Source organism: Colius striatus, chromosome 9, assembly GCF_028858725.1.
Source record: "Colius striatus isolate bColStr4 chromosome 9, bColStr4.1.hap1, whole genome shotgun sequence".
In the NCBI taxonomy this organism is placed as follows: Eukaryota; Metazoa; Chordata; class Aves; order Coliiformes; family Coliidae; genus Colius; species Colius striatus.
Window position 1 is genome coordinate 16,843,204 of NC_084767.1, and position 18,468 is coordinate 16,861,671.

The 18,468-nt window shown below is 38.8% G+C and overlaps 1 protein-coding gene across 13 annotated transcripts in view; it reads left to right on the forward strand.

The window, feature by feature from the left end:
• The first annotated feature begins 234 nt into the window (after positions 1–234).
• Positions 235–18,468, forward strand: part of LOC104562262 (core histone macro-H2A.1) — a 46,866-nt gene continuing 28,632 nt past the window's right edge. For all 13 annotated transcript variants that reach the window (XR_009819313.1, XR_009819314.1, XR_009819315.1 and 10 more), the window contains exons 1-2: positions 235–345; positions 8,782–8,982. Coding sequence is in view for 6 of the 13 variants with exons in the window: in XM_062002963.1 (XP_061858947.1) it covers positions 8,811–8,982 (172 nt within the window). In the remaining 7 variants the exon portion in view is untranslated. The remainder of the gene's footprint in view (positions 346–8,781; positions 8,983–18,468) is intronic.

The window sequence follows — 18,468 nt, forward strand, 5'->3', positions numbered from 1 at the left end:
GAAGGCGCCGCGGGTCTGCGCTGGCTGGCGGCGAAGCGGGGCTGAGCAGCGGGCGGGGTGACGCTGTGGCGAGGCCCCCCGAAAGCAGCGAGACGAGGAGAGCGGGACAACCACCGCAGCGACGGCCGGGGTGAGGGGTGAGGGGTGAGGGGAGGGGCCGCGCAGGGACGCGGGCGCGCGTGGGGCGGGGGGGAGGGATGTGACGCGCGGGCGCGCAGGGCATTGTGGGAGCTCGCCGCCAGCCCGTCGAGCCGTTCCCGTTGGCCCCGCGGGCGGAGCGGAGGCAGCGGCAGCGGAGCGGGGCCGCCGCCGGCCGACGGGAGACGTGTGACCGGAGGCCGCGCCGTAAGTCTCTGCTGTGGGTCGCCCGCCATGTGGGCCGGGGGGGAGGGCGCTGAGGGGCTGTGCCGCGGCGGGGTGTCAGCCGGCTCGGCACGCCAGCGGCCCCGAGCCAGCCACGGTGGTCTATGAGGAAGGCGGGGTCCGGGCCCCCTCCCCTGCCCTTCCCTGAGGAAAACCGGGGGGCGCTGGCCGCGCCGGGCGGTCTGTCGGTTCCGCTGCTTGTTGTGCCTCGGGTGAAGCCGGGAGATCCACCCCGCTCCCAGCGAAATGGTGGCAGCGGGTTTTGATTTCTATTGAATCTGGCTCTGGGTGATGGTGTGGAGGCGGGAAGGCGTCCAGGGGACAGCCTGCAGACGCTGGTCCTGCGCAGGGATTTCACGGGAGTGCAGGGGGTGTCGAGCCGCTGTTCCTCCCGTCGCTCTGCCTTTATAAGTGCGCACGGACTCTTGTTTCGTCTTTCCCACCTCGGGTCATCGGGCAGGAGAAGATAATCTAGAGAGACTGCAAAAAGCACAAGTGAAAAGCAGCAGAACGTGTTTTCAGTGTGTTTCACTTTGGGACGAGGAAACCGTGGCATAAAAGTTACGTATCGCGTGTGAATGGCTTAAAAAAAAAACAAATGATGCTTTAAAAACCATAAGTCAAGGCTTCCAAGAGTGTTAAAAAACAAATGTTCAGCAAGTAACCGGCCTATTATTCTTTTTAAACTGTCACTTCTTGTACAACCTGCAATATGTCTGCCTGCAGGATCTGAGCCATCTATATGGGCTGTCTCTGGGGGTGGGTGTTCCTCATAGGGGACTGCAAGTGCTGCAAGATGCAGGTGAATGCAGGTTTCTCAGACTCGTTCGAGGTATGTCACAGGAGCACCTGCATTTAGACCAAACACTGATGTGTTTGTGTGTGCAGAAGACAGCAAGATGAGCAAACTCTTTCTGTAACTTAGATCTTCCTATAATCCTTTTGTTTCCTCTGTAATCTTTAAAAAAAGTTGCAGAAGGCCCCTGAGTTTGCATCTGAAGCTGACAGAACCAGCTCGTGTGCAAGTATGGTGGTGTAAAATTGAGGCTGCTTCACTTATGTTGATGGAAGGAGACTGTTAGCTGAGGTATATTTGGATGAGGCTTGTTATTTATCTCTTGACCATACAGATGAACGACCATTTTTTCCTCAGGACTGTGTGTGGCTGTCACTTAGCAACAGGTCTGTAGGGAACTTTGCAGATCAACTGCCTCTCCCATTCCTAGGAGTGGAAGAAATAAATGAGCTAAGGAGCAAGGGAGCAATTAATAAAAACAAGACTTGAGTTCTTAGGCACTACTCAGAGTTAAAAGCAGGAACAAGGCAAATATAGTTGCTTTGAAAAATATATTTCCATACAATTCAGTATGAGAGATTTTGCATCAAGTGATCCCTAGAAAACTCATCAATGTGTCGTGTGCTCTGGGCCTTTTCAAGTGTTCAGTAAGAAAGAAATTATGCTGTTGTTTACATAGTAATGGTTGCAGGTTATTTTGCTGTGTTATCTGTCATTGGGCTCCTATAGAGTAATTTTGTTTTGTTATGTTTAAGGTGCACCCTTCTGATTGCCAGTAAAGCCAAATATTGACAGTGTAGATTAAGCCATAACTGATTCTCAAAACTAGAATTATGCATAACAACAGTAATATAGGAAGAATGCTTATTTTATAGATCAGCACGAGGAAAAAGAAAAATCCACCACTGCAAACTTTATTCTTAAAATAAATCATAAAATGTTTAAATTTGTCCTTAGGAGTTGATTGGTTCTTCAGGTAAAATTACAGTACATAGCAGTGAGTTTTCATAAAAGCTATTCCCTTGATAAGATAGGTGATATAGTCATGTTCTGGAAAAATGTTCAAAAATCTTGCATTCTCAAAGAAATTCAGAAGTATTTTTGTACAACTTTGTGATCCAGGGTCAAGGCCCATTGTGTGTTCTGTGTAAAAGGTAGTCCTGCCCCAGCAAAGTTATGAAGTGGGGATAAAGGAGCAGGAATCTGGAACTGATGCCACGAGGGAAAAAGAGGCTCGAGAGAGAGCATCCCTTGGGAGAAGGAGTACTGACTCAGTGGGCAGTACAGGTAGCATTAGATTTTGTCAGCTCAGTGCTTCTTAGAGGTAAAATAAAAAAAGAAACATGTAGTCTTTGTGGAATTTATTTACCTACTTGTCAGAGAAAGAGGTGTAAGGAAGCCATAATTCCTTACCAAGACACATCCTCAAAGAGGATGGGTGGGATTCAGCTCATGGTCCTTGTTCCAAAAGTAGTGATGTTAGAATCATGCCATTCATGACCTCCTCAGAGGGTCAAGTCTTTGCAGTCCCTTCACTAAGCACTGTAGCATCTATCTTGAATTTCATTTCTGTGTCCAGATTTTGCCTTGGAATCACCTATGTGAATTCTTTATTGTTGCTTTGCTTTCTTCCAAAAATATCAAGGAGCCAAGAAGTTTTCAAAATATTCTTTAAAACAATTTTTCTGAATGTTAAACTCTAAATGGTCCAGTGACTTGAGGTCCTGTATCAAATCTCTTGCTTCCTACCTAGAATACAAAAGATTGTAATGTGCAAATGGGCTTGACTTCATGCTAGTACTTCCAGCAGTGGTCACTGAATTGTATTTACATTTTCCTGACTATTGGTGGCAGGATGCCCAGCTAAAACTCTGTCACACTGTTCATAGTGGAGGTCTGTGCATTAAGGGGATACTTATTTCACGGTTTCAGACCCATTGTGGGAGGAAGGGACTTTTGCCAGTTGAATACAATTGTGCAGCAGTATTTTGTTTTGCCTGCAGATTCTGTAAAAAAATGTTATTTCTCTTCTTCCCATAGTGATAACGTAAAGGGTGGAATTTTAGTCTTATTAATCTTCAACAGAGGTACATCTATTGAGTATTCCTAGATAAGGAGTGGTCTCTCAATTTTCCAAGTGAAAATAAATTTATGTATGGTGCTACCTTTTTGGATGAGAAATTAATGTAGTGCTGGAAGAGCTGTTTTGCAACCAGTTTCACTCCTCTGTCTCTTTCAGACTACAAAGAGTTAAAGAAGAGCTAATTACTCAGTTATCATCTGATCTGATGTGATTTTGAACAAGTACTTTATCAAAGGAGTAACTCTTCATCAAAGGAGTAACTAGTGTCCTACCTAGAAACCACAGTCACAGACTGAGATACTGTTGTGCTAGACAAGCATTATTAGAGACCATTTTATAGTGACTCTAAGCAGTGCATCTTATGTATGCCAGACTTGCTTCTGATTAGCCAAGAACAGAGCAAGTTGCTTGTCAAAGCAAATTCAAACACACCTTTTCAAAAAGAGTTCAGCAAGCAGCTATTATTACAGTAGATAAATAGATTTAAGAGAGTATGGCAGTACTTACATTGTTAATCTTTTGAAACAATGGGAAGAAAATAGCATTGCAGTTAATCTCTCATTATACAAAAATGAACTTTCTAGCTTAGGCTTTGCACTGGAAAGAAGACAAAAATGATTATTAAATCTTGGTACTTATCCTGTTGTAGAGATGGTTTCTGGGATTCCGCTGCACTTATAGATGCGATCATGTAGATCTCTATTTAATCATCTGTTTGCTGAGTGCAGTTAATACACCACTGTAAGCTCATGATCAGAACAGTCCCTGCCCGGCAGTAGTTGCAGTCATAGTAATCTCTGGAGTCATTAAGAACGAGTGCCTGAAAACTATTAATAATGTCAGAGGATTTTTTATTGCTACTGTTAGATGAAAGTTTCGAATTGACTGAGCTAATGAAGTCCTGGTATTTGGAAATCAGATATCACTTTACCAAGATGTGTAAGTTGTGCTTTCTGAATTGTGATGTTAAACTTTCAGAAAAAAAAGAATATGGTATTTGGCATTGTAATTTAGTGGAGCATTTGTGCCATTTAGTGGAATATTTGTCTTAACACACAAAAAAATTAAGGCCAATGAGAGTTACTGTGGCCAATTTGAAACAGCAAAATGTTAATTGTGCCGATTTACTCACTACATCTTAACATTATTTTGTTTATTTGAAAGTTTGTTTCTGTTTCACAAAGATGTAAAAGCAGAGGAGCCTTGTAGCTTGAGTCTTTGCTGTGAGCCAAATCAATATACCATCAAATTATCATTTCTGTGAATTTTGGGATCTTAGAAAACAGTATGAATCTTGCTACAGGGGTTTTCAAAAGGCTGTAAAACATGTGCTGACATCTACAACTAAGGCAATCTGTGTCCAAGCACAACAGAGCCACTGAAAAGTACAGCATTAAATTTGATTCAAAGTAAAAGATGGACTTAATTGACTCCTCAGTGATACTATACCTGTGATTGTCACAGTGGTGGTTTTGTCAATTGCTACATTGAAGCAAAATCACTTCATTGTCGATTCTTTGAAGACATGACATATTTGGAAAAGTTGTTCAGTCATTGCATTGCAAAGACAAGAGAGAGAAAAGAAAGGAAAAGACTGGTCCGTTCACTGTCACAACTGTACCTGAAGGGGAGTAGTAGTGAGGTGGGAGTCAATCTCTTGTCTCCAGTAATGAATGATAGAGCACAAGGAAATGGGCTCAAGTTGCACCAGGGTAGATTTAGATTGGACATTAGGAAGAACATTTTCACTGAGTTGTTAAGCATAGGAATGGACTGACCATGGAGGTGATGGAGTCCCCATCCCTAGACATATTCGAAAGACACATAGATGAAGTGCTGAGGGACACGGTGTAGTTTAGTGAAGGGCTTGGCAGTGTGAGCTTAGTGGTTGGACTTTATGATCGTAAGGGTCTTTTCCAACTGTAACAATTCTATGTTTCTATGATTGACTGTGATTTTTTTAATTTTTTTTTATTATTGTAAATATTCCTGCTGAAATCTCATCTGAACTATGGCCCATGTGATAAGGTTCCCTTTGGTTGCCTCCTTCATCTACTGGCTAGCAGTGACTCAGCAAACAGCCCTGCCTCATTGATGCTGGCAGCATTCCAGAGTGTCTGGTGTTACAAAGATAAACCATTTGGGAACACGTAAGGCACACAGTTTTCTTTGGTTTTTGATCTGTTGCCATACTCTTTATGTTTAACTTTGGTGATTTTTTTTTTTTTTTGGTGGCTGTTGCAAATGAGATCTCTTCTCTTTTGCCATGGAGAACTAGAGAAGAGACTTTGAGATTTTATTGGGCCATCCTTCAGCTCAAAAGGCAGGTCAAACAGGTTCTGCAAAGTGATGATCTGGAATCCATAATTAAGCTCGAGAATGGCCTTCCATAGCAGGTTCTCTTTCTCCCCTTCCAAATTACACAGCTGGCAAAATTAAAAGCGGGGCTTGAAACTTAATTGGAATTTCCCTCCCTTCACCCTGTTATCTAAAGGTACCGTGATTCATTATATGCTGTAAGAATGGGATCCTTGAGACAGGTTTACTGAAATTCATCGCGTTTCACCTTTAACACTAAAAGCCCAGGAGTTTTTGCTTTTGCAGTATGCAAGTCCCATACCTTTCTAGTTCAGAAAAAGTTTTTCCTCACAAGTAAACTTACAGCTAGAAAGGTCTTTAATGTTAAGAGGATCAATTGTCAAGATAGGTCCAGGGTTATCCTAAATGAGAGAAATGTCACCAAGAGTATAAAATAAAGGGGGAAATAACCTAGATTTTGCAGAAGTAATAAGATTATTATTTATTTTTTTAATATATAAATGGGTAGGTGTTAGATAGTTGCAGATGACAGGAGGTTTGGAGATACTAAGTAGAAAGTAGTGTGTTAAAGGGAAGAACATCTTCTGGACACCAGATGAAAGAGGCTGGAAACTAACAGCAAAGTGTTTCACCCAATGGTTGATAGAGGGGATTTTGGTTTAGCATGACTGATGACAATTGACAGTATGTTAACACAAACTTAGCATTGCTTTGGATAGATGAGATGTATCCAGAGCCAAGGATACACAGTGTCTATTCATTTCATCACACCAAGGAACCACTTCCCTTACTTCCCTAAGAATAGTCATTTTCTCGGAAGTAAAACTGAAAAGGCCAATGCTTTCATCTCTTTTCCTTATCCAGCTACAGTATGACTGTCCATGTGTGTGTGTCTTCCATTTGAATTTTTAGATGGAGTGAGCTGTATTTACTCCAGTTCTTTCAAAGGCTCTTTGGCAGTGGTTCTGTTTGGCTGCTTTACTTATACTTTGACCTAAATGCAGCTGATGGCTAGATGATATTCTCCCAAAGAAAAAACCCTGAAATGAGGAAGTAAAGATTTCCATATTATCTTCCAACTATTCTTACTATCTCATAAACTTGTAAGACAAATGGTTCATAGAAGTTCATTGCTTAAGGCTTGAAGATTTTACCTAGAAAAGTCATGGTTTTCATCATTCATCTGTCAGTTAAAAAGTGAAGGAATTGTGGGGAAAGCTAGAAGCACAGGTATTTCTTATGCCCACTTTCCCTGGGGTTTGAGTCAATGGACTTAACTTTGTGACATTAAAAGTCTGTGGGATTGATGAAAATGGATTATGAATGATGAAAATAATTTCTGCCAGGAAGTCCATACCAACTCAAAGCCACACCAGCCTTCCCTCTAACAAAGACAGAGCTAACTAGATGAGTAAATGCAATTAAATTGAAGATTTTTTAAATCAGCTATGAGCTCCCTTTGGACAGTTTCTCAAGGCAAGAATTTTGGCTTTTGTCCTTCTTTTTGTATAGTAGTTGTTACAGAGCTGCTCTCACAACAGAAGAAAGGAGAAGGAACCCTTTTGATGGCTTCCCCCTTCTAAAGTTTCCTTTTTGTTTTTCAACGTCAGTTTCATAAATCTAGTGTGACTTTCCTCCAAGCTAATAAGATAGGATTATTTTGTTTACATTTACCAAGCAGTAAGCTCATTGCATTTATTTTACTTAATGTACTATGCAAGTATAGAGTCTTTGATGAATGGAGCATGGAAGTGGAAAGGAAAAGAAACATTTGATATTTGTGTTTCTTTAGTTATCCTGAGTGGTCCTCATTTGATAGTTCTGTAGTCTGAATCTGAGTGACTCATTGAGATTTAAAAGACTGCAGGACATGTCAGCACAGAACAGAGGTTGCAAAACTTAGAAGCAGGGTTAGTGAACCTGTTTTGCCTAATTCCAAGCTCGCTCAGTCGTAGTGGATTTAGGTGTATGACAAATACTGTTAGGTTCATAAGGACAAGGAGAGAATTCAGAATAACTCGGAGAAGAACAAAAAGATGAACAAAGAATTGGTGTGATGGGACAGCAGGCTTAAAGGGGTTTCATTATGGAGTCAAATTTGCATTTGTATTAGGTAGGATTTGTGCAGCAAGGAAAGAACTAGGATGTACAGAAGTGTGAGTGTTACTGATAAATACCATTGGATTCTCTAGATCAGCTATGTGGGAAGGAAGGAGGAGACGGGGATGGTCTCCTTTCCTCTGAGTTAATTTCAAAACTCAGTCTGTTGCCTAAACGCTCAAAGATACCTCGAGAGCCTGCAAACCCTCCACTTCTTTGGATTTGTCAGCTTCTGTTTGCAGCCTGAGCAGAAGTCAAAGAGAGAAAAGAATATGTTTGATAGCTGTGTCAGCAATAGGTTTCTTTACCGATGTAAACTGAGATATAGTTGTCAGATATCTTCTTGGTGTTTGATCCGTTGTTAAGTTAAAGAAAAGTGGCAGATTGAAGTTCAGATTCCTAGAGGGCACGTAGAAGCAGGTCAGCCTTCAGTGTGGAGATAGCTGTTTTCCATTGGGTTCAAATCTCACAGAGTTTATTTCAGATCTTTTTGAAAATAGAACATTTAGTGTATAGGAGATGTCTTTTGCCATGCATAGATCTTTCTGTAAATTAGCACAGGCTTGAAAATCTGTTTCTTTAAGGAAGATGAACATACTTTATGAAACTTTTAGTGGATGAAGTTTTTTCCTAGTGGGTAACATTGTTATTCGTGAGCATAACAGCCCTACCACAATTGTTCAAATGTGCAATCAAGAGTTTTTCCCAAAGAGCAGAGAGTTGTCAGCTTCCATGCAGAAAGCATCTTCTGTTTCAATGCAAAAGGTCTATTTTATGTTAGGTAGTTATCTCACTTCACTCCATTAATGGTACAGTGTTTAATCTGTTAGAAATTTCAGAAAAATAGATCCAAAGCAGATTAAAATGAAAGTATTTCTCTGTCTTATGTATTTACAGTATAAAAATATGCCAAGGCTACAATGGCAAGTAAACATTCCCTGTAAAGTTATTTTAGGTTCTTTTTGTGTATACTCTAAAAACACAACTTGTCTGTATGTTTTAGGCACCTTAATGCATTGCTTACCCCAAAATACTGACCTAGCTTGAAATTCAGTGTATGGTATTACAGCATCAGTCCTTACTGATAACCTTTTATCTCTCGTTTCTTTTTCATTCCTAGAGTGCTGATCCAGACACATTACAGACAAAATGTCCAGCAGGGGTGGAAAGAAGAAGTCAACCAAGACTTCCCGCTCCGCAAAGGCTGGAGTCATATTCCCTGTTGGAAGAATGCTACGTTACATTAAGAAAGGCCACCCGAAGTACAGAATTGGTGTTGGTGCTCCAGTATACATGGCTGCTGTACTGGAATATCTGACTGGTAGGTTGTGCTGAACAATGTGAATTAGCAGTGGAAGTAATAATACAAACTGAATTGGCACAGGAAGACAAAACAAAACAAAAAAAGGTCCTCTGATTTATAGATGTCTAAAAAAGTTATAGCTGCAGTAAGTGCTGTGCTGATCACGTACACATCTAAGGTACTCTGACCCCTGCCTCAGAGCTTGAATGGCTTTTGTGCATTCCAGCACTGGATTTGCTTTGACCTGTTGAAAACACTTTTCTTCCCCAGAGGCAGACAGAGAGGATTCCTACTACCATCACTGCATACAGACTGGGCCTACGTGTTGCAGTCCTTCCTGCTCCAATTTTGTGCCTGGTAGCTTTGGGTTGTAGTTGTCTGTCAAGCATAAACATTCCTTTTAAATAGAAAGCTGCTCAGTGTTTACACAGTGCTGAGATTGCTTACAGTATTGTTTAAACATTTTTGTTAAATTTACAGATTATTTTTGAGGCTACATATGCTGTTTGCAATTTGTTTGGTTAAGTCTGTGTATAAATGTGCACTCTATTCATCTGCCCTGGATCAATGCAGCTTATTTGCTTACATTTGTAGTCTTTTCTCTGTTCCTGTCATCACACCAGTATGAGAACACCTTAAATAATTATCTCATCCTCACAGTGCCTTCTTAGAGGAACAAAGTATTATTTTTCCTCCATTTAGGAAGAAGCTTCAAAGGAAGAAAATGCTCTGCTCAAAGACATAAACAGCTAGACGTGCAAGTAAAGATCTTTACATAGTAGTTCTCCTCTCAAACAAGACTTAAAACATTGCACATTCCCCACAAACAACATCACAAAAGTAGTCTTCTAACAGAAAATTAACCTCAACTGTGATTGCACCATTTTATGGGCTTGTCCCACTATTGGTTTACTTAAATTTGAAAAGATGGATATGATTAAACTACCAATTCAGGCACATTGGCATGGCCAAATGGCCTTGCAGGTATGCATACCTGTGGGCTAGAGATCAAACGAAAAGGACTGATGCTAGATGGTTTAGTGTTTGGAGACTGATTCTATTGTTACGACTAAGGAAAACCCTACACTGGATCTCATTTCTCATAGTTTTTTTTTTTTTTTTTTTACAATGCACCTGCTTATGTCAGTGCTCTGATTGCAGCAGTTTCAAGTGTTTTAAGGGACAGTAGTCTTTAGGCTACTGAGTGCACTGAGCCTCTGAGGAAGAGATACAGCTCATTCTTTCTTTGACTTAAGTAGTATTTAAAACTAAACCCGACCCTTAGACAATTTTAGGTACACCTTATAATGGACATTGATATTGAGGAACAGAAATAGGCTATTTTTTTTTCTGTAAAGTTTTTCTTCCTCTAATGATGAAGGTCAGTATCAGTAGAGAATTATTAATTGAGGGCTTGTTTGCTGTAAGGTATCCATATTACATTACTGAATTTCCTCAGCCATCAAATACCTTGGATTTTTTGATTCATTTGTTTGTGTTTGTAGTTTTCTTTATTTGGGTCTTTTCTGTAAAAGAATGCTTTTAAACTTCATAGATGGCCTTAAAAAATAACATTTCCTTCAGCTAGGTTCCTGCTTAAAGCAATAACAACTCAAATAAAATGCTTCTTAGGGTGAAGGGTGCTTTGAATGCTACCCTTTAAAGAAGCAGAACAATACAGGTGAGCTTGAGGGACTGCTAATGAGCAGCACATGTTATTGGTTAAAGGTTTGATTTAAAGTGTTTACTGAGGCAGTGAGGGTTTGGGCAGCTAAGAATAGTCTGGGGAAATAAAGGTGTTTCTTTAACTGCTGTGCATCCTGGGAAACCATCTAAGGAGATGGACAACAACAAAAAGTTCATAGAATGGTAGGATGGGAAGAGACCTTTAGAGATCATCTAGTTACTGCTTTAGGAAAAGGAAAAAAAGGGAGAGAGCAGGAGAGAAAGCTAAGGGAAGAAGTGCATTCTTTTTTTTTTCTCCCTTAAGTATTTTTAAACTGTTGGGTTTTGATTTTTTCCTTCTGAAGGTTATGTAGATAGTTCTACTATCTTTTTAGTGTTTCCTTTTATTCATTGTTGCATACATTGTTGCATCTCAAAAGCACTAGATACTCTTTCCACACTGAGTTAGTATTAGTTCTTTGTTTAATGACTGTTTCTGTCTGCCTGGAGGTTGTTTTTTTTTCTGTCCCTTCTCTTTCTCTAAGTTTTTCACATTCTGTAAAGTAGTAATATAGTATTTTTTTACCGTTTAGTGCTCAGTATATATTCTGAACTTAAGCTCAGGCATGCTTTTCAGTATAAATCAGAAACACCCGCTTGAAATGAGATGCTTTAAGTTTTTTGGTCTGTGTTTTTTAAAATCTTGGTAGTTAATACTTCACAAAACCAGAGAAAACCTGACTTCTCTCCTGGAGAGGAGTTTTTCAAGATGCTCATGTCGGCACATGATCTGAGACTAAATCAAAGCATTTAAAAATAAAAGCAGGAATGTGACATAATAGAAAGGAAACAATGTGAATTGGCATGCTAATAAATTGGTTAAATCAAAAGAGCAGTCTTGTGCATCCAGGAAAGAGGACAGATATGTGAAATGTCAAAAGCAGTTGCAGGAAAGAACTTCAGAAAAACTAGGAGGGGAAGTGACAGACATGTGACCTAATAGAAAGGAACTTACTAAGATTTGAAAGCTAGTTAATGTGTGTATAGAATATGCTACTGACTTTAGTAGGAGGCACTAAATTTTGCTAGCCTCTGCTAAAGTGTAGCTCAAAGTTAAATCTGAAATTAGCACATAATGTTCTCAGATCTGGGATTTTGGTTTGGTTCAGTTTGAGAGTTGAACTTCCATAATGCTTCCAGCATTACTTGGAGTTCTGTTCTGGATCTATTTGTAGTGATGGCTTTACCCACATTGTACTTGGAAAGTAACTTGGATGTACAGCTACTCATTAGAAAGTAAGAATACACATTTTGGGATTTCTCATAGTGTATGGGCTTATCTGTAATTTAAGTCCATCTTCAGACTTTGCCTGACAAAGTGCTTTTTCAAACTACATTTCTGGTGTTCTTGTACTTTTCTATAAGCATGTATGTACTTGGTACAGCTCCGCTCGCAGAAAAGTGCCCTGATTTAGCACACTGTGTTGTCTGTTACAGTAACTTTAAAAACAGTGATGATAAAACCACTATATTATTGGATGTACAATTTGACTCTGCAAATTCAGCTAGTAAAGTGGTTTTTGTTATCTTACACTTCACTATATTTGACATATGAACAGGTTACACAGTGAGTGTTCTCCTCTTTCTTATTCACTAAAGGTTCTTGTTACCTGCAAGTAATATTACAAAATAATTCTCTCATCTACACACCCAGTGTATGCAGTGTGGTTTCTTAGGCATACCACCTGCTTGTTCTTCCCTGCTTTTCATCTAAGGAAATCCTGTGTCATTTCCACTGTAAATAGGATAAAAGTATGTGTTGGTGAATGTGCAGAAAGTACTTTTGAATTTTACTGATATTGAAGCAAGTGGATATATATCGTTTCTTTATTCTGGAGGAATAGTGGGGATGCCGAAGAACAATAATGCAGGGTTCTTATTTCTTTTCCTTCTTTCACTGTCAGTTCATGCAGTGCTGCCAATCTTGGAGCAACTATTCAGAATATTTGATTAATTAGTTCTGCAGCATCAACAGAAGTGATAAGCATTATCAACCACTAGCTGACAAAAAGTTCAGTGGTAGTAATTCCTTTTGTCTTGTTTCGTTATTGTGGTACTTATTTTACAGTGGTTCGTTGTCTCTTTATCTTCCTTAACGCATACTTCAGAAAAGTGCAATACACTCCTTATTTTTTCTGCAAAGTAGAACATCAGTATCAGTTTATGTCAAAAAAACCCAACTAGATCAGTCAAGAGGATAGCCACAGATTCATTTCAGCCACTTAGATGATCATACATGATTTGTATTTGTCAGAACAGGTCCAGCCATACATGTAATTGGATATGTTCCCTTCAGATGTAATACCCTGCACATGTTACAATATAGTCCTAACTTTCTTACTAACTAAAAAAGATACTCCTTTGCTTAAAAAAAAAAAAAAAATTAGAAATCTCTTGAGCATATTTAAAGGCTTGCAAGAGCCAGGCCTGCAAGTGATTTCTGCTCCCCCTGCCCCCCATCGTCTTCTCTACACTGTAAATAATCCTCAGTTGCCAAAATGTCATAGCAAATGAGGAGAAGGAGAAGTTTATAAAACAGCAGGAGAACAGGAATACAGAAGAACTAAGACTTTGATTTATATTTGTTCTGTACATGCTGAGGTAAGGTAGAAGAAAATGTTAAATGTCTGTTTTCTCCATTACATTTTTTTTTCTCAACTGTGTTTTTACTGCCAATTTTGTATTGTTGATCACATGTTTAGTTAAAATGTAAAATAAGCACCTTTTGAATCCCATGGTTAGAGTTGCATTTGAGGCATTCTGGTGCTTACCTGAGTTTTTGTTTTCAGGCATCTGATGTCACCAGAATCCTTTAATGGAGGTTCTTGTACTGGAGCTCAGTTTGTTGCATTTTCAACTTGATTAATTTTCAATGTGGAAAATTTTCTTAGGCCAACTGCTGATTGGCTGCAAAATGAAAGTCCTTCCTGAATGCAGTAAGTTTAACTGCTCACTTCAGGTGCTCACTTTCCAATGTGCAAGCTGATCAACTTGAACTGCTGTTCACCTCTTGTGTTCTGCCTGCTGCTGAAAATTTTTACAGGTTCACAGAGGAAAATGATGATTTGCCCTGTTTGTCACATCAAACGTACTGCTTACCTTCTGCTTGGAAGCAGAGGGGAGCTCAGAGGTCCAGAGTAAAAATGCATTAGGTTAAAAGCAGATTCAAGTTCCAGGCATTCTGAGACTGCTGTAAATAAAGATCTGTAGGCAGTAATGAAATTTCAGAAGAGAATTAATTGACAGTATCTTTTTGATATCATTGAAACGTGCATTCACTACCAAGATACATTTCTTCTTTGTAAACAGGCAACTGTGTAGAAACACTAATCCCTATTATGGTGTTGTGATACAAACTGTGTCCTAAAAGAGGTTTAAAATTAGGGACTTGCAGGACCTGTGTCTTTCTTTAAGCAAGCATGCAACTACTTCTTCAGATCCAATGTGGTTTTAATATGGATTAATACTTGACCTAAAATACAGCAGGATTGTTTGTGGCAATAGCCTCACAAGCAGAGACCTTTGGAAAATACCAGCACAGCAAAGCTTCTTTGTAATGTTCCTCTGTTATGTCAGACTTGTATCATGTTTTTCAGGAAAATGAGATTGTCGTGGCTTAAAATTGCTGTACTTGTAAGAAGTGCCTCTTTAGGTATAAAACTTTGCATTGTTACCAACTGAATGACTAACTTTCCGAGCTTGTAAATGCATGAATTAGTCTGTTTCAAAGGGATATAAATAAAGAGTTTTCTATTACTGATAAGCCCTTTCTTGGCTCCAGCTCTGTAAACACTTAACCTGTCTTATCTTGCAGTCCCACAAACTTCAGCAGATCTCTGAGTTACAAAAGCGACGTTGATACAGAATTAGGGTTCTAATGTATTCTCCAAGCTACACAGATCAGGTTTGATGAAAAACATGAAAAGCCAAAGCATTTTCTCATCATAAAACCCTAACAGTGCATAGGGTTATGTCAATATAGGCACTTAATTCAGAGGGGTAAGTGCGCATTTGTCATGTTGTAGTAATGTAAAAAATGCTGAGCTGGGCTGGTTTGGTTTTTACATCATGGTCACCGGATTATTTTCTCCTTGAAAATGTTAAATTTTAGTTATATTTTAATATCATTAGACTTAAATACTTCCTATTCTAGCAGCAGTCATTAGATCTGTGTATTTGTCAAAGTTGCAAGAAAGTAATGACTTGTACTGCAAATTGCTGTCCATTTAATATTGGTATTGCCTTTTATTTTGAAGAGTGGTGTTTAAGTGAAGGGTAAAAATATGACTAATTTTTGCTGTGCATTTTTTTCCTTATATTTGTCTTAACTTGAATCTCAGGTTGAGAAGAACAAAAGAATCTATAAAGCTGAAGTCTTTTCTTCTTTGACCTTCTATTCATGGGACGGGTGGTTGTAGCACAAAGACCTAGAAAGCAGGAAGACATTCTACATTTCTAGAGTAGCATGCAGTATTTAGCAAGCAATTTCTTCCCTCAGGTTTTCTCAGTCTTTAGAAGTTCTAAATCCGGTACTGTGAACATGATTTTCCCCCTTTTTTTTTTTTTTTCCAGAAGGATTATTTGAGAATGCCTAACTTCACATCATGCTATGTGTTTAGTCTTCATCTTTTTTCTACAGTACATTTCTCCCTGAATTTCTTTTACAGATGAAATTCTATGTGGATTCTTAGGTGCATGAAGATGAAATGCTTCCTCCTCAACATAAATTGCTTTGGGGAAAAATGAATTTAGTGGATATACAGTGAAGTAAAATACTTAAAAACCAAATGAGAGCTAATTTTCTACAAATTGAAATAATGTCTATGATGTAGTAAGCCTTGTTATCCTAAGATCTTATAGGTACCAAATGTGGATACTAAACCATACTGCATGGTTTCAGAAGACAGTTAGATACATCCATAGAGATAAAATCCATTGCAGGACTGAACACAAAGCTGGCATTTCTAAATTGGGAAATCACTCAACTACACATGGCTGAAATGAGAGGGAATGTCCTGGTAAAATAGCATTTCAAGTTTGACTGTTCCTTTAATCCTCTTGAGCATCTGCCCTTGGGCACTGGCCGGGGCCAGGATGTCAGACTAGATGTACCTTTTGCTCCAGTGAAGTTACAGCTTGTCCAGCTACCACAGAACACCCAAAATAATTTTTTTTTTTTACATGCTTTGTTCCAAAGACAAAGTTTATTTAAAAAAAAAAGTGTTGAACATCCTATGTAGTCACTGCTATACTGTTTCTGTAAAGTAATGGGAAAAGTATTTATAAACATTTTTCTTCTAAATAGTAACAGTTACATTTGTCTACAGATGCTTGTATTTATTATGATTTCCATTGCTTTCCTGATACAAAAAGACTTGATGTGGAGAAAAGACTCTGGGACAGCAGCAATTTAATGAGTCATAATATTTTCAGTAATAACCATTGAATCCCACTTCCCTCACTGTCAGAGGCAGTAACTAATAAAACCATGATCACCATCTGCTATATCATGTTGAAGTGACTACAGTACAAAAAAGAGAGCACAGCATATATTGATTTGCACGTTGACCATACATGGCTTTGGTCATTGTTTAGTGAAGCCTTTGATGCTGATTTGTATGTCTTGCTCCCCTTTATATGGACAGGGGAATGCACGCCCTTGATACATATACCCCCACATTCTTTCGAGCCCAGTAAAATCTAAAATTACAATAGTCCTCTCCTCTTTTGTTAATAATAATGTTAATGTTCATAGAGTTTTGGTAAATGATTGGCATCTGCCACTTCTTTAATGTTTGTAAGTGCACATTCTTATCATGTGCCTGTAGAGGTCAAAGTCTAAGCCAGGACCAAGTCTTCAGACATGAGCAGTCTCTAATAGTCAGACCAAAGCGTACATGCTGCACTTGATCAAATAACGTCTGGCAGCAGTTATATTAATCATGTTTGAGTGCATTTCTAAAACATATGTAAACTGTTAGGAGTAACAGCAAAGTGTAAACTGCCAGGTAGGGGAAGCTCCACCAAAAAAGAAAAAAGATTAGTTGGGATTCGTGGGGAATAAATAGGGTATCTTTTTTTAAATTAGTACTCATGCTGTGTCTGTTGTGATAAATAACATTTGAGATTAAATTCATTTTCAGGTTTCCCTGGGAAGTAAACTGTCATACCTTTTACAGATCAATAGTAAGCCAGGAAATTTTAAAAATTAGGAGGTTAAATAATATTGAATCTTAAAGTAGTAGATGATATTAAAATCTAGAAAGGAGATTTAAAAAGTGTGAGTCAGATGAGAAGGCTCTAAGTGGAAGTGGCTTTTGTGGCCTGAACTTGAGTTTTATTTAAACAGCAGTCTGTCATCTGCCTCACAGAAATACAAAACTTGCAATAACTTGGCAAAATTAACAGTTTCTCCTTTAAGGGGCCTATTTTTGATACCGCTCAGACACTAAAGACTGAAAAGTTTGGGGTTTTTATCACATCTTAAGAGAATGATTGCCCTGTTGAGAGTTGAGGTTTCATCAAGGCTTGTTCAAAGCAGTAAAAGTTCTTGAACTGATTTTCACTGCATCAAATTTCCATGACTTTGAACCGAGGCTGAGAACTGTTTTATTGGAATGTGTAAGAGGGAAAGTGTTGTTAAATGATTCTACCTTTGCTCTTGCAATGGCAGATTCCAGGGGGATTGGGTGGAATACATAGAGAGAAGAATGCAGGAAACTCTTAACAGTCTTGGTTGATTGGGGTTGATTGGGTTAAAACCTTCCGGAATCATGTAAAATGATTCTGCAGTCAATAAAATGCTGATGGAAAGATGATTAATTTAAAATACAAGAAACAGACTCCTTGTCATGTAGTTGGCTTTGTAGCAAATATATATTTTCTCAGTGGAATTGTATCAACATTCATTTTTCTTTGATTTTTTGTGATTTTTTTTCAATTTTATTTTGAGGAGAGACTTCAGAATTTTTTAGAAAACTTAAACTTTTTCCTGTTGGAACTTGTGTGTTGAGAAATTGGCCTTGTGTCAACACATCACCTGTTAGTTGTTAAGAGTTTAATTTTCAAAGCTATGATTTCATCTCCCTGAAGAGATGGTGGACAAAAGGGTTCAATGCAGCAGGAGTGTCTTAGCTTGAGATGTAAACCAAAAAAAGAAGAAAAACAAATATTTGGGGATGAACTTAGACCAGATTGAATTATTTACATTTAGGAAGTGTTACAGCCTGGAATGCAACATAAGCTAAAGTCCTTGTCATTTAGGCTTTAAAGGAGTTTTATTGTAGTAATGACCAGTAATCTTTTTTTGAAAATTAGGATGGATGAACTAGACCGTTCTCCAGAAGTGTGAGAAGAATGCTTTTGTTTCCATCTGGCTCTGAGTTGCTGCTGTGCCTGCTTTGTTTTGTTCTGATAGTAATTTGTTTCATTTTAGCCTTCTTGTTCCAAAATTTATGAAGTGTTGTGAAATACCAAAAGCAACGATATTCAAGGCAGAGCAGTACCACTGTGAAACAGGGAAATGCAAATAATGAAATTGAGAACTAAGTATGATGTCCAAGAGGTGACCAGAGATCAGAGCCTCCTGCAAGTGAAGGATGAGGAACTCACCCTGAAACCTCACTGCAGGATGAGGTTTCTGTGGAGACTTCTAACACATTTTGGTTGTGTTTGAGTAGGAAATGCCTTGAGAACAGCTTTTCCTGTGGTCTTATCTTAGGCTTAAGTACAAAGATATACAACCTGTTTCCTTTTCTCCTTTAAAAATATTTAACTGAA